A 14638-nucleotide genomic window follows, 5' to 3' on the forward strand; every position below is an offset into this window, starting at 1 on the left:
CTAACTCTGTATTGTCTATAAAATCGAACTTGTCTGATACTTAAACCGCTCACAAACCAAACTCAACGTATGATTCTTTACGATCATATAGTGTTCCCAGCTTCTCTTGTAAGTACCTAGTGTAGCATGTAAAGATTCACCTTGCACACACACACACACACACACACTGGCCATCTGGTAGCTAGTATCCCAGTGAAGCTCAGCCTGCTGTGAAAAGTCAGCCCCGGGGATGGTATAGTGCTAATAATCTGGTATTATATATTGACCTCATAAGAAGCAACCTGTGCTCGTGCCAATAACATTCTTGTAATGATAACATTTAGTTGTTTAAGGTGAAATAACAAAGTCTGTTGTTTCACACGGAAAATCTGAATAATAAAGCAGTGCAGATAAAAAAAAAAAATGTCTCTGCCGTTCAGAGAAAATACTTGTTTATCAACAAAGTTACAATAATGCTGACCGCATGTACTGCATGCAACTAGTTGTGAAAACAGCTGCGGGTATATTTTCCCAGCTCTTTATTTCCGTGGGGGGAATCAAATGTGGGAGGTAAGGAAATACAAAGTCAAATAAGAAGCTGTAATGTTATCAGAGGCCATGAGCCATAACCGCGATAATATCTATCTTTCCCTGCCGAGGCAGGGTAACTTGATAGAGGCAATACATCGCTGGCCATATACGCGCTGATGCACACAGGTACACATCAAACATCTTATATTAGGTCTGTCAGAGGGAGAGGGAGCAAGAGCAGGAGGGTGGATGGGGAAACAGACACTGCTAAACATAAACACACAGGGACGGAATAGGAACTGATGGATGGATGGATGGTGAGAGACAGAAAGGAACTGAATGCGTAATGCATCTGCATTAAAACATTAAAACATACATGCATTTGTGTGTTTGTGAATGTAATGTATGTAAGTATGATGGGGAAAATGGATACAGCGTGGCCTGTGTAATGCAGCATTTACCATCCACAGCCACTCCTGTCATTCCACATCTGAGTGTCTGCACTAGGGTTTTCAATTATCCGCCAGACGCATCTTTTCTCTCCCTGAATTAGCACGAGTGGGGGGGGGGCCCTCAAGTGGGTAATGGAAGAGTGTGTTGTGTGTGACCTGATTGGTTTTAGTATATATAAGTATATATTTTTTGAGACAGAGATCTAAAGTATCTCCAGGGACAGATATGAAAGTGTTAAAATGTGTGTTGTACATGTGCTGGGTGAGTTCAGATGAAAAATATGCGCATGTTAAGACATCTGGAGCATCTGTCCATCCAGCCGGGAGACGTTTTATGAAGACCGTTAATATTATCACCAAGAAATTGTGCACTTATTTCCATGTGAAACAGACGAGTGCAAACCATAAAAAAAATGTGACTATGAATGCGGTTTATGGATGAAATGTAAAGCTTTTCTAACATAACTTCAAATTGAAATGAAGTAATCCCTGTTACACTTTAAATGTTAAAAGCAGACAAACAAGTAATAAACTAGACATTACAACAAGAAAAGTTTATAGTTCAAAAATTGCAGCTCCGCTTTTAAAGGCCTTGAAATTGTATTTATTGCCTAAATGTCATATTTATCCATTTTCTGACAATTGTAGCTTTCTTTGTTACAAAGTTGTATGGAGAGCAGCATATTTCTAAGTTACCTGTTACAGAGGATGTGTTGTAATACTTGCAGAGTCTTTATCTTGTCAGGTGTCTTGCTGTGATTTTCCACCTTAATTGGAAAGCAAAAGAGCTGCCAGACATGAAAACTTGACGAAGCGTTCTCAATTTCTGCTTTGCCTTGACTCCAACTTGTCACCTACCTCTCTACAAAAAGTGAGTTCGTCTGGGCTCACTGAAACCATGATGAACTGAGCTCAACCTCATTCAAACACATACACACACACTCACACACACACGCGCACACGTACACTGTGCCGTGGTTTTCAAACAATACAAAAGATGGGGGTCTGGTGGCTGAGGCAAGCGCAGTGTTGCGGTGATGTAATGTGATCAAACATAGCTCAGGACTTTAGTCGCACCTCTTCATCCTCTCTCGTCTCCATTCTGAATTTCACTTCTTAGATAGTTGACGGCAACTTGTATAAATGCAGATTACATATTGGCCAATGTTGAAGGCACTCAAGCTTGAATCTCAGCTCTGTGAGACCGGGAGCGGGGGGAGTGATTCACCTGTCAGTGCACAGGGGGGAGGACTTTAAGAGAAGGGGAGGTTACTGTTCTGTATATGAAGGTTCAGTGTGTTCTCTTTAAACCCTTCAGTCTTCTTACTGTGCATCCTAATTAATTATGTGTATCTGACACTACAACTCATTATTATTATAATTACTACTATTGTTACGGTTATCATTATTATTAATATTACTATTATTAGTATTAGTATTACTATTACTCCTTTCACTATATCAACAGTATATACAGCTGTTCCTGGTCTCTCTCTCTCTCTCTCCCTCCCCCACCCACCCACCACCCCCTCTTTCTCCTCTCAACCCAACCGGTCAAGGGAGACGGGTGCCCACCCTGAGTCCGGTTCTGTTGGAGGTTTCCTCCTGTTAAAAGGGAGTTTCTTCCTCCCCACTGTCGCCAGGCGTTGCTCATTGTGGGAACTGCCCCTCTCTATAATTCTGTCAGGTCTTGACCTCACTCCATAAAGTGCCTTGAGATAAGGTTTGGTATGATTTGGTGCTATACAAATAAATTGAATTGAATTGACTCCTAACAAAGAGTGATGTTTTGTTTGGGAGCTATTTAATAAACCTACTTCTGAGTATAAGGCAGAATCCTATGGAAGCAGATCATGCACTATGTTGCCACTTAATATACTTTGCTGTGTTTAAAGTGTTTGAATTTAGATGAGAAAGTGGTTTTATATTCTGTTATCCTGCATTAACTTATGTTTCCATAAATAGGATCCATAAATAAGATCCATTCATAACCTAAGTGGATGCATTAATAATGTAAGATAACTTATGTGCTTTTGTTTATATTATGTGCATGGGAATTTATGGACTTAGGTTGTTTACTGTACAGAAAAATCACCCATTCATTTACCTACTCCCTCACTCAAGAAATGGGTAACTGGCTCTCGAATTCCTCGTGATTAAATGCGCACATCAGTTAGAGGCTCTTTGGTCCAGTCATCCTCATGCTGCCTAATCAGGCAATCACCATCTCATTTACATCACATGTCAAGTTTAGAAGATGTATAAACAGTATATGCTGTATCCATAATCTCCATCTTATTTACCTTCATATTCTTCCAGCTATGAGTGATTAAAATTGATGATATCCCAGTCACAAGGTTGTGTCTTCAAAGAAATAGATGGTGCTGCTTTTCCTTTCATATCCAGACAATATTTTGACAGTTTTGAAACTTCAGCTTTTAATAAAAATTTACCATCACCAGCAGATTTACGTCTTTCAAGCAGCTTCTTTAAGTTTGCACCCTTAATTGTCCCGTCTTGTCTGTTTGTGGCAACGGCTCTTGTAATAACAAGAAGAGTTTTCTGCCTAAATGATGTAGTAGAGGTGAGACTCCAAAGGCTTTTTTCTCTCTCGCTTGACGCATGTGTGTTTGTGTGTGTGTGTTACATCCCGGGTAATCTTCACGTGCAGTCAAGTGCAGTCCCTGGCAAGAGACTGTGTGAGTCACGACCGGCAAATCTAGCCCACGGCTTAGAGTTTTTTCTGTCATGGATTTAAGCTTACACAGACACACTTTAACGTGTACATACCCCACATACACACACACACACACATTACCACTAATCACTGCGGTACTGCCACAAGCCCCCCCCACCCCCCCTTCGACTCATCTTTCACCAAAAAAGTCACCTGCGATACAAACGGCCTTTGATATTTGTTTACCACGCTGCTTTAGGTTCATATCTGAGCATTAGATTATTTTTCCCTACGTGCAACATGAAACACGAGATGTCACCTGAGAGGGGATCATCATCTGATTTTCCGGAGTGCATTCAGAAAAATCAAATGAACTCGTAAATGGAATACCAGCAATAGCAAAATGTTGCGCTCACCTCCGCAAATTACCTCAAATTGCCCCTCAGTTTTCAAACCAAGCATGCAGTTGTTCTTAGCAGTTAAAATGTAAACACTACAATCAGCATTTTAATTCATGATTGCCAAACAAGCCGTAAGCTAATCACAGAGAGGAGGGGGGAGCAGATAATGAAGAAAGCAAAAGAGGGAGTGCTAAGGAGGGAGTTAGTGATTAGGTCTTGCCTCGAAATTGCCGTTTTCTTTTTCTCTTTTTTTTCTCGCAATGAAAATGTGAGTGTGAAACGGCAAAGGTTATTTTCCTTTTTGTTGACTCTGCCACCTGATACATTCAGCTATTTAAGACTTTATAGTGTGTCTATCTAGACTTTAAGTGTGCTGATTCTCAAGTAGTGACCTAACAGTTGCAAAGGCTAATGAAATGGCCCCGGGCCTGATAAGACCTTTGGTTAGAAATATATCGACAGGTGTAACGCCTTTAACCTTTCTCCTCCAAATTCATCACTAAAACGCTAAAATGCTGACAACCAAGACCTGGCATCTGTCATTAAGAGTTTTTATCTAATGACATCTGTCTAGAAGTCTGGAATCTCTGCTAATTTAATAGCATTTACACCACACATAAAGCAGCAAAGTTGTTTTACCTGGAAATAAGATATTACCCATGTTGTTGTAATCATCCTGGAGAGCCAATGTTCTGAGTAGCAAAAGTCTAATGTGGGGCAAATGATAATGTGGTATCCTGATAACAACAACAAACAGTGGAATGCGGGGTCAAGCAGTGGTTTATTTGCCTCGAGTTGCAACCAAATCCGCCAGTTTCACAGCTAAATATTCACTCAAGGTCTAATTAATTATTTACTCATTACCTGTGGCTAAAAGGAGGCTGGCTTTCTTCATCTGGTTTCTGGTCAATACCAGTGTAATTGGGGTGGGGGGTGGGGGGTGGGGGGTGGGGGGGGACCTTGCAGTGCCAAGACTTTTTCCAAGTATTTTATAGTTTAAGGCTATAATCATTGTTAATATTAAATGAAACCCACTTTGTTTGTACACTCTTGGCTGTCAATAAATCATTTGGAATATTAACGGTGCAATGTTACTCATGCAGAGCAACAAAAAGAAAAAGAAAAAAAGAAACACAACCCTACACTTTGTTCATAAAATGCTCCTTCTCTGAATGAATTGGTGAAATCTCCAGTTGCTTTTGTCTATTAATAAATTCATTAGCGCCATGAGACTGCAGGAATGAAGACATTCGCCGCCCAAAGACTCACAGCCAAATGATTACAGATCCCTGCTTGGCTAGTGAGGCTGTGATGTCTAAAAAGCAAGAATTAAAAATGCATTCCTTTTCCTTCCTTTAGAGGTTCCTGCAATTACTCGGTCGGTTAGAAACACGCAGGGAGGCGTTTCGCCACATCGCTGCCTCACAAGCTACTGTACCGTCTTTAACGTTTCTCTCCATCAATGCCACTCCACTTCCTCTCTCCCGCACACAAACAAACACACACATTCGCTTTATCTCTCTATACTGTAAAGGCAGCCCAAAAACTGCTTGTTGTTGGCCCTCATCTTTGCAGAGCAGATGGCTGCATTTCTGCACCACATGGCCAGCACTCAGGAGATGAGGGGAGCTCTTTAAGAAGAAAAAGACTTTCAATCTGCTTTAGCAACTGTAGCTCCTCCTCATCATCATCACATCTTTCTTTTTTTTTTTTTCTTTTTTTTGCACGGCGTCAGCAGCAGCTCTCTCGCCCCCCGACCAACACCGTCACTACCACCTCTACATACCTCCACAGCAGAGATTTGACGCCCTGCATTTGTCTAGCTGCTGTGGACGATCATGTAAATACTTAATGCTTACGTAAACGAGTCAAACGCAAGGTCACAAAGTGAGATTATTAAGATACTGTGTGGATGCACAGTCGACTGGCCAAGAATTCCAACTCGCTGGCCCCCTCCCTTTGGTTTCTATCATGTTTCTCCAACATGTGGGAACACACTGCATATGTATGGAGAGCTGCATTCATTATTCATACTGGGAGTCAGTTTGAATGTGGTGGAGAAGCAGGGTTATTCGGGAAGAGGATGGTGAGCAGAGACTAGGGAGGACAGAGTAGGGGGAGTGTGTTATCTATATTTATTTTTTTTTGTTATAGATCTGCACTATTTGTATAATTCAGTTTGCGCATGATGAGCTGAATTTGGCCTGAAGACTGTAATGAGTAAACCTTGGGGAATTATTCAGAGGTTTATTTGCGGTCATCATCTTGGCCAGCTCCTGTATGTTTGTGGTTGTAAAGCTAGAAACATATGAGTGCTTATAGAAGAAGCATAGATTAATAGAATGTATAAGATCCTTAGGTATTTCGAAGCAGATGTTTAGCTTTGAATCAATTACATGAGCGACTTTGTGATGTTAAGCAGTTGAATAATACTGAAGGTGCAACATTACTACTTACAATGTGGAGCATGATGTAGTCACCCAGACGCGGGGCGCTGTCGATGCGGACGAGGATGCCGTCCTTGATGGTTGTGCTGAAGCCCACTGCCAGCCGGTCCGTCCGTGTGCTCGGCCGCTCGTTGTTAGGCCACGTGTATGTGATCAGACCCCCTCCTTTACCGAAGATATAGGTGGTGCCGGCTGTGGAAACACAAGTGAGGAGAGAGGAGTGGAATTAGATTTGTTGTAGAAGCAGATAAAAGAGATGGGGTCAAATTGGATTCTGTGATGTACAACCATAATCTAACTAGACACCGGGGATCACAGTGTCATCACAGGACACCTTTCTGGCAAAAACTGGATCCAAACTACCTCTATTAGGAGCTAAGTCTGCTCTAATTCCTTTACAGCTACCTCGCCACAGCGCCAATGTAATTGTGTTGAGTTCTATTTTAGGTTTTTAATGTTATTCAGCCACCACCACTTTTGGGTAGAAGTCAGTGGCTCCCCCGGCGCCATCTATGACTTATCCAGCTCTCAAATATAGCCCCTTTCCAGGGAATAACAGCCAGTATGGCCAGAACCGGATAAGTCTCCCAATCCTCATGTATTATATATGAGACCTGCAACCAAAGAACAAAGGCTGGCAGAGAAAAGGAGAAAAGAGGGAAGAATATATATATATAAAAAAAACAATCCAAGAACTTTCCTTGGGTTTAATTTGACAAATACAGAGTAAGAAAAAAGGTCTCAGTGGGGGGGATGAAAATTTTCATTATTACAATGCAGATTTGTGGCAGATTAGAGGCTCTGATTGGATCAGTCTTGGCCCTAAGCCACAGAATATGTTGAAGTTGTTTGTGGATTTCCTTTTTTTTTTTTATCATCACGTGGAGCAGGAAAAAAAGAGAGAAAAGTTTCATTATTTGGTTGCAGGGTCAGATTCAATTTCAACTTCTGAATGTTCCCTAAGGTGCGTCAGAATTAAAGCACTGAATCCTTGAGCCGCTTAGCCATCTCGTCCACATTTAGGCAAAGATAATCAAGAGATCAAAGGCATTAGACCTACAGCAGATCGACTAGTGCGTGAATCAATATGGGAGACGAAACAGATTCCTGTGGTCCAAGGATAGTGGGAAGCATTTGGCTCACCTCAGACACTGATGGGGGATTGCTAATGAAGTCTCTGAGTTCTTGCATCAATGTTTTAATTCATTTTTTTTCATCCTGTCTCCATCATCCCTCTGCATATCTTTCTTCCACACCACCTCTCTCCCTCTGTCTCCACTCCCTGCCGTTCCTCTCGTTTCCATTCACTTCTTCCCCAAGTCACCTGAACATCTGTTTGGCCTTGTGATGGGTGCCCAGCTGTCTCGCTGTTTCCCCTATGAAGCGGCCAACAATCTGCTCTGTGGTCCATAAAACCCTGGGGACTGCGAGAACATATGGATATGAGGGAGTAAGAGAGTGGGAGAGACTCTGTCGACCAGATGAGTGTCTCTGTTTGCCTTCGGGCGCACAAAAAGGTCTGTATTTCACACTCCTCAGGTGTCAGAATTGCACACCACCAACTAAGGTCGTCGATCTGACATAAAAAAAAAAAAAAATCAAAACAACTGAAGCATCCTGGGCCTCAAACAACTGCTTCGCTTTTTGTGACTAATAACCATACATGGCTGGTTTAACACAGACGCCTCCCTTTGAGATTTCTCTTCTTTTTTCTTTTTTTATCTCTCCATTGCTCTCAATGACATTGCAACAACTGAAGCTGATGTTTGCCTCGTGTATCACCTGCCACAAATAGCTCATTTCCTCCATGGCAGCGTGTCTGTGTGAAAACAAGGCGTTGATGCCTTAGCAGCAGATAGCAGCCTGCAGCCAGGTTGCACTGGATGTGGCCCCGCTGTCTCATTGCCTCAAAGTTTCTTCTTGCCAGAAGAGTTCAGGCAGACTTGGGATCAGTTTTCCCCAGCAAACGAGCAAACTTCGCCTATCTCATCTAACACACACTCTCTCCTTTTTTTTTTTTTTTTTCTGGAGGGGATGACGATGATGAGCAGCAAAGATACAAGCACCCCAGGGAGCCAATTATCACATTGAGGAGATTTGCTTAGTGTTTCAAGAAGACAATGTTCGCAATGAAACACACACAGGAAGCCACACGCACACTGACTGACGCACGCACACGCACACACATACACACACACACACACACACACACACAAACAGGCGGATTGACGGAGGCACAAATGCACATTGTGATGCTCCACTGTATAAGAAGTGTGCAAACATGTGCGCACACACACAAGCGCTCAAAACATGATGGCTTCTCACATACAATCACACAAGTGGGTGATTATCTGCACAAGTACAGAGAGGATACAGAACCCGAGATCGCAGAAATGTAGCACATTTCCCTAACAACCTGCTGGGCCCAGACTGCACCGGCTGTATTTCCACACAGAGAGGAAGTCCACTGCATACCAATTCACACATTGTGCAAAACGGGAGTGTGGCATCATTTCTGATTCTCATCTTAAGATTTCGACAGAGGGAGGGCGAGAACTGCACGCTCACTGTGGAGGGGCAGGAGAACTGTAGCAGCTAGGCTAAACTTCCAAGGTCAAGAGTTTCATTTGAATAACTTCACTACAGAGCAAGAGGGCTTTCTCCAGGTGACTCGGGTGATCCTGGAAGGAGCCAGCCAACGCGATTGAATTTCAGTGATTTTTTTTCAAGGAGACTAATTACATGAAAGAGAGGATAAGCAATGGCATATTTTAGCATTTCTAGCATATTTTAGCATGCATACTCCCAATTACTTCAACTAACACCTCCTTGGGCAATAACTTGGCCTCAAAACTGTTAATAAACAATAGTGTTTTCAAGGTTTTCTGTTTTCTTTTTACCCAGTATTAAAAATTTGCAGCCATTTGCCAAAATGCAGCTTTTCCTTATTGAAACGAAATAAATCAACATGCTACTATTGCTTTCACTTTTTTTGTAGCAGTGTGTACTCTACATTAGTGCAGATGCCTCACATTAGTACTAGCAGTAAAGGCAAAAACCTTTTAAAATGTGCATCTAATTAAAATTGCAAGCGCGCATCAAAGGAAGAATGTCATTCATTGTCTGGAAAATAACTTGGTTCATTAATAGGACGAGCTATTAAAAAGGGATCTCTGTAACAAAGTGTGGCAAAGTGATGGGTTTGTTCACTCTTTGCTTTTACCTTGATTTGCTTGGTACCAGTGCAATCAAGACTTTGATCCAGTAAAACACATTAAAGCAGTAAGGTAAAAGCAGTCCCCATTTGTTCTTTGCTTCTTGGGGAATGGCCGTCAAAGTCCTCTTCAAAGTTTTGTAACCGTTCCTGTGTCGCTTTTTATCTCCTGTAATTACCGCAGAATTTCCATCTGCCACCGTGGTCATTCTTGGCATTCTTTAAGAGATGGGTGCTGACAGCTTAGTGCCATCGTTGCTTACAAGGTAAGTGAGTGTGATGCCAGTAAACGGCAGAAACGATGTGTACAACACACACACACACACACACGCTCGTGCAGCTTTCACAGCTATGACGACCTGGTGAAAAGCCAACTGCAGGGGAAATATCATCAAAGGAATCAAATCTACAAACAGATTACTGCACAAGATGTTATTTTGGTGGATCAGAGGGGACTTTCATCTCCATCTCTGAATAATGCAATCTTGCCATGGCCAGTGGGTATTGGAGGGAGAAATCTAATTGTAGCATATGGGTGCTCAATTGATTTGTGATTGAAGGGATGGGAGAGAGACAGCTCTCTGAAGAAAAATAATGGCCGACACTGATTTTCTTTGATTATTCTTTGATAGTCAAAATACCTCCAAATGAGCCTTAAAAATCTATGGTTCCAGTTTTTGGTTTAAAGGCCTGGTGCTGATGCATTTCTCTCCAGCGTTTTGATTCATTGCATCTGCAGTGTGCCTCGATTTAGAGACAAACTGTAGATGAGAGACTAGGTCAAAGCCTTGGCCTCTATTTCACAGAGGTCCCCTGAGGCGTGGGAGAGCAGACAGAAGGTCAGAACACCTGTCTGCAGAACAGAACTATGTCCTGTCCTTCAGGCCCCCCACGTGACATTACCCACCTAGTTGAAAGAAGGATTAAAAAAAAAAAAAAAAAAGAGAGCTCGATAGCAGGATACAGCGTTTTCACACAGGGGCAGAAATGGCGGAAGGTCACTGTTATCAATCCACTTAACCAGCGGGAAAAATCTGGGTGGATCACATTTTGCCCGTCAAGCCGCTGCTCAAACTCAGTCAGCATATGGCGATATAAAAAAAAAAGATGAAAAACCCTTTACATGCATTACTTACAGGCACGTGTGCACGCTCTCCTCCCTCTCTATCTTTCACACACACATTTAAACTGTACCAGGCAACAATGCTATCTATAAAAGAGCAAAAAGAGCAGAGCAGCTGCCATGGCGCACGTCGGTTATAACTGGGTAATTGGTTGTATTCAGGCTTCACACCATGCTGTGATAAAACCCTCTGTTTAGAGGCAGCTGGTAGAAGACCTACACTAAAAGACTGATACTCTCTGTCCAACTGCAAAGGCTGCTGGGAGGCGGTGGTCAAGTCAAGAGTTTTTTTTTTTTTTTGGTTGGATGGGGCAGTGTGTCTACCTGTGTGTGCATGTGTGTATCACAGCCACAAAGAAGAAGGGTGGCAGTGGGTAAACGCTCTAAACTTTAACTTGAGTATGTACGCATGCGCATGCGCACACGCACACACACACACACACACACACACACACACACACACACACACACACACACACACGCGCGCATTTAAAGTCATCTGCATGAATGAGTCTGAACTTTTGCACATCCACAAGCACACACACTTACTCTCCTTGCTGTGTGTCAGAGCGTGTGTGTGTGTGTGTGTGTGTGTTGTTTATGTGCTTTTATGTCTTTCCCCTTGTTATCTCTTGGGCTTTCTGCAGCGCTGGCACCCCAGGGGACGGTAAAAGAAGACAAACACGGTTTGATGTGGTCGAATTTTCTGCCATCGGAGAATGAGGAAAAGAAAGGGGAGCATTAAAAAAAAAATCCTGAAAGTGAGATGCAAAATGTAATTGCCTCCTCAATCACGTTCAAAAGAAGTCTCTCATCACAATGCTTTTCCCTGCCGTGCTTCATACACAACGAATTATTAGGCTGTCCTTCACACAACTACAATAAAGAATCATTGACAGAGGAATCGAATTGCGAGATAGTGAGCTGTGTAATCACCGGGATTTATCTCCATTTTACAACCTCTTATCATTTCATAATTCATATTTCCAACTGTTGCCTCTCCCCTGTGGGATAGAATGAGGGACAAGACAGATGATTGAACGCTCTCTCTCTCTCTGTCCCTCCCTCTCTCCCTCTCTATCCTCAATCAGCTGCCAGAAGCAGGAAACGGCACCACAGACGTCTGCGTGTGCATGTGAGCTGTTGGACTTTTAATGTATTTCAGTGGCAAATACACTCATAACGCAGTTTTTCCGCATTGTCACCACACATGGTGGTAACGTGTCCCATCTTTCATCAGCGACACTGGAGAAAAATACAGAATGTGATTGATGAAGGACAGTGTGTGGTGAAGAATGGCTATGTAAAGAAAACAGTCAGCCTTGAATGATTTACACTGTCTGTTTCCCCGCTATAATAAGCGGTAGCATTACCACACTATATGGTTCCACGCGCCAAAAACCAGGGGTAATAGAACTGGAGGAAAAAGGGAAAAGAGAGAGAAAATGGACAAAGTGTATGTAGTGAAAAGTGGAAGGTTGTTTGCAGACAGCCAGAGCTGTATTAAGATATATGGGCAGACAACAGACTGGAAAATACATACAGAATTGGGATTAAGACACACTTTCGTTTATGGTTTCTCACCAAGATTTGCCCTTAGCTAGACTGCTATTGACAATACTCATGTATTCAGCCTAATTAAACTTTATATGTGTGTAATTACTTTGTGTCAGGTGTGGCTCCTGGAGGGGACTTTCATGTGTAAACCTGAAGCTAAAGGAATATAAAAAATTGGCAGAAAAACTGCTGGGTGATAACACAACACAATCTGCAATTATGACTCAGGCTGCATACAGAGGATTGTATGGATTTCTCTTCATTCTATAACATTTTGTCAGAGTCATATTCCAACTTCATGAGCCAGAGCCGTCGAGCAAATGCAGCAGAGGAAGGCAGAGGCTCAGGCAGCTTCTGCTGCTGCTGCTGCTGCTTGGGCTGCAGAGCAGCACTACTAGCCAGGATGATAAAGTCTGAGCCGCTGGGAAGCAGCTCCACTCGCTGGGATTGAGCAGTCAAATACTACAGTGGTTGCATTTGTGTTACAGTTGCCCAACAATGCCAAGACAAGCTAAGACCTTTTCTGCTGCAATGAGATTCAGTGTTGACAGTTTTGCCAGTAGAGAGGAGGTGCAGGTGTGTGATGGGAAATCACCAAAGTCAACAGGGAGCACAAAAACATGTTGTGCTTCCTCTGCAGGGCTCAAACTAATGATTAAGACTCACTTCTTGCAGGAGGAAAGAAATGTCAGAAAAAGTAAACACTTCCTTAATTTTAATTTCTCATTTGAGAAGCTGGAACCAGCAACTGATTTGCTTTTTTTATTTTGGTTGAAGAATAACTAAAATGATTCATTGAAAGTTTCCAGTTAATTTTGGCGATTGACCAAACAATTAATCTAATAACTGTAAATGTAAGCTACTGTGCACACAGCTGCCAGTTTATCAGGTACAGAGGGGAGCTCAAACTACACAATCCTGCAGTAAATCCTCCCTTCATGAAGGTTATAAAGTTCAGTTGAGTTGTATCACTGAGAAGTGTGTAATATTTTGTCCTGCTGCCAGTAGAATGGTACTGTATATAGTGTGACATTTTGAAAACCCTGCACACCGACACGGGTGTTTAAATTCATTCTGATCACTTAGACCTCAGCTCAGGTTGAAGATGTGCAGGCTCTGCTGGGAGGCCAGATTTGGCCACGGGACGCTATTTGCCAACCTTTTACACTTTTCTGAACATTATTCCTGGGACTAACCTGGCTGAGCGTAATGAATTAGCCAACTGTTAAAGGATTATTGTGCTATACGTTTTTCACAACTGCTCATTCTTCCCTGCAGCTTGAAATCAACGTGTAATGTATCTAATTGGTTTGTGCTCAAAAACACTTGAGGTGCAATGACTTCCAACGATGCACCACACGGTGAGATGGCTCGAGCAGAATAAAAAAAAGTTCTCATCTTTCTCGCCACCCTTCATTGACGGTGGACATACTTGACATATTTCCACGATGAACAGCTTGATTCTCCATCTGTATCATGCTGCTGTGGCAGACGTGGGGAGATGTGGAGAGTAGGGGGAGAGTGGCGGAGGAGTCACTTTTTTTTTTTTTTACAGGAGAAAAGAGAAACGCAGTCAAGTGGCGTAGATGGAAGTCTGAGATGCACCCCCTTCCTCCCCCCTCCCCATTTCTCAGAGCAACAGGAAGAGGCTTTGTGACATTGGTTCCTTACTCACAGGCATGTCAAATCATCCTCAGATCGTGACACAGGAACAGTACGACCGACTCACAGACACCTATTAACCAAGCAGTCATGTATCCTCACTTCAGCTTCATGTAACGCTGCAAAGGCACAAATGTGGGTACACGGACGTGAAGATACCCACACACACACACACACGGACTCGAAACAGCAGAAGGTGATCCATAACAACTCCCCCCTCATTACTGCAAAAGTCGGATAGTCGGTCTCACCCTCACGCCCTCCTCTCTCCTGCTCCCTCCTCTCTGTCTCCCCTCCTGCTGCATTACTGGCACTCTCTCTGTTGTAGCGGCGAGCGGACAGAGAGGAAGAGCTTTAAATGATTTTTTTCTTGGTTCCCTGGAGATGTCAGCTCCTATTCTCTCTGGTTGGAAAAGGAAGAGGGTGAGGGAGAGGGAAGGGGGTCTGAGGAGGATTTCAGAGACTAGGGGAGGAAGGAGAGATGTGGGGTGGGGGGGAGGGGGGCTGCAGCTGAGATCCACGCAGCACTCAAGGCTACAAAGAAGACCTGTCTGCTGACTTCAATGCCGCACACTGCCACCAGTAGAATTTTTAG

General features: G+C 42.9%; 1 protein-coding gene across 10 annotated transcripts in view; it reads right to left on the reverse strand.

Annotated features, from left to right (window-relative positions):
* Positions 1-14638, reverse strand: part of LOC130187347 (neurexin-3b) — a 283686-nt gene that overhangs the window by 66169 nt on the left and 202879 nt on the right. For all 10 annotated transcript variants that reach the window (XR_008830443.1, XR_008830442.1, XM_056404857.1 and 7 more), the window contains one exon: positions 6498-6679. Coding sequence is in view for 8 of the 10 variants with exons in the window: in XM_056404857.1 (XP_056260832.1) it covers positions 6498-6679 (182 nt within the window). In the remaining 2 variants the exon portion in view is untranslated. The remainder of the gene's footprint in view (positions 1-6497; positions 6680-14638) is intronic.

This window comes from Seriola aureovittata, chromosome 19, assembly GCF_021018895.1.
Source record: "Seriola aureovittata isolate HTS-2021-v1 ecotype China chromosome 19, ASM2101889v1, whole genome shotgun sequence".
Taxonomy (NCBI): Eukaryota; Metazoa; Chordata; class Actinopteri; order Carangiformes; family Carangidae; genus Seriola; species Seriola aureovittata.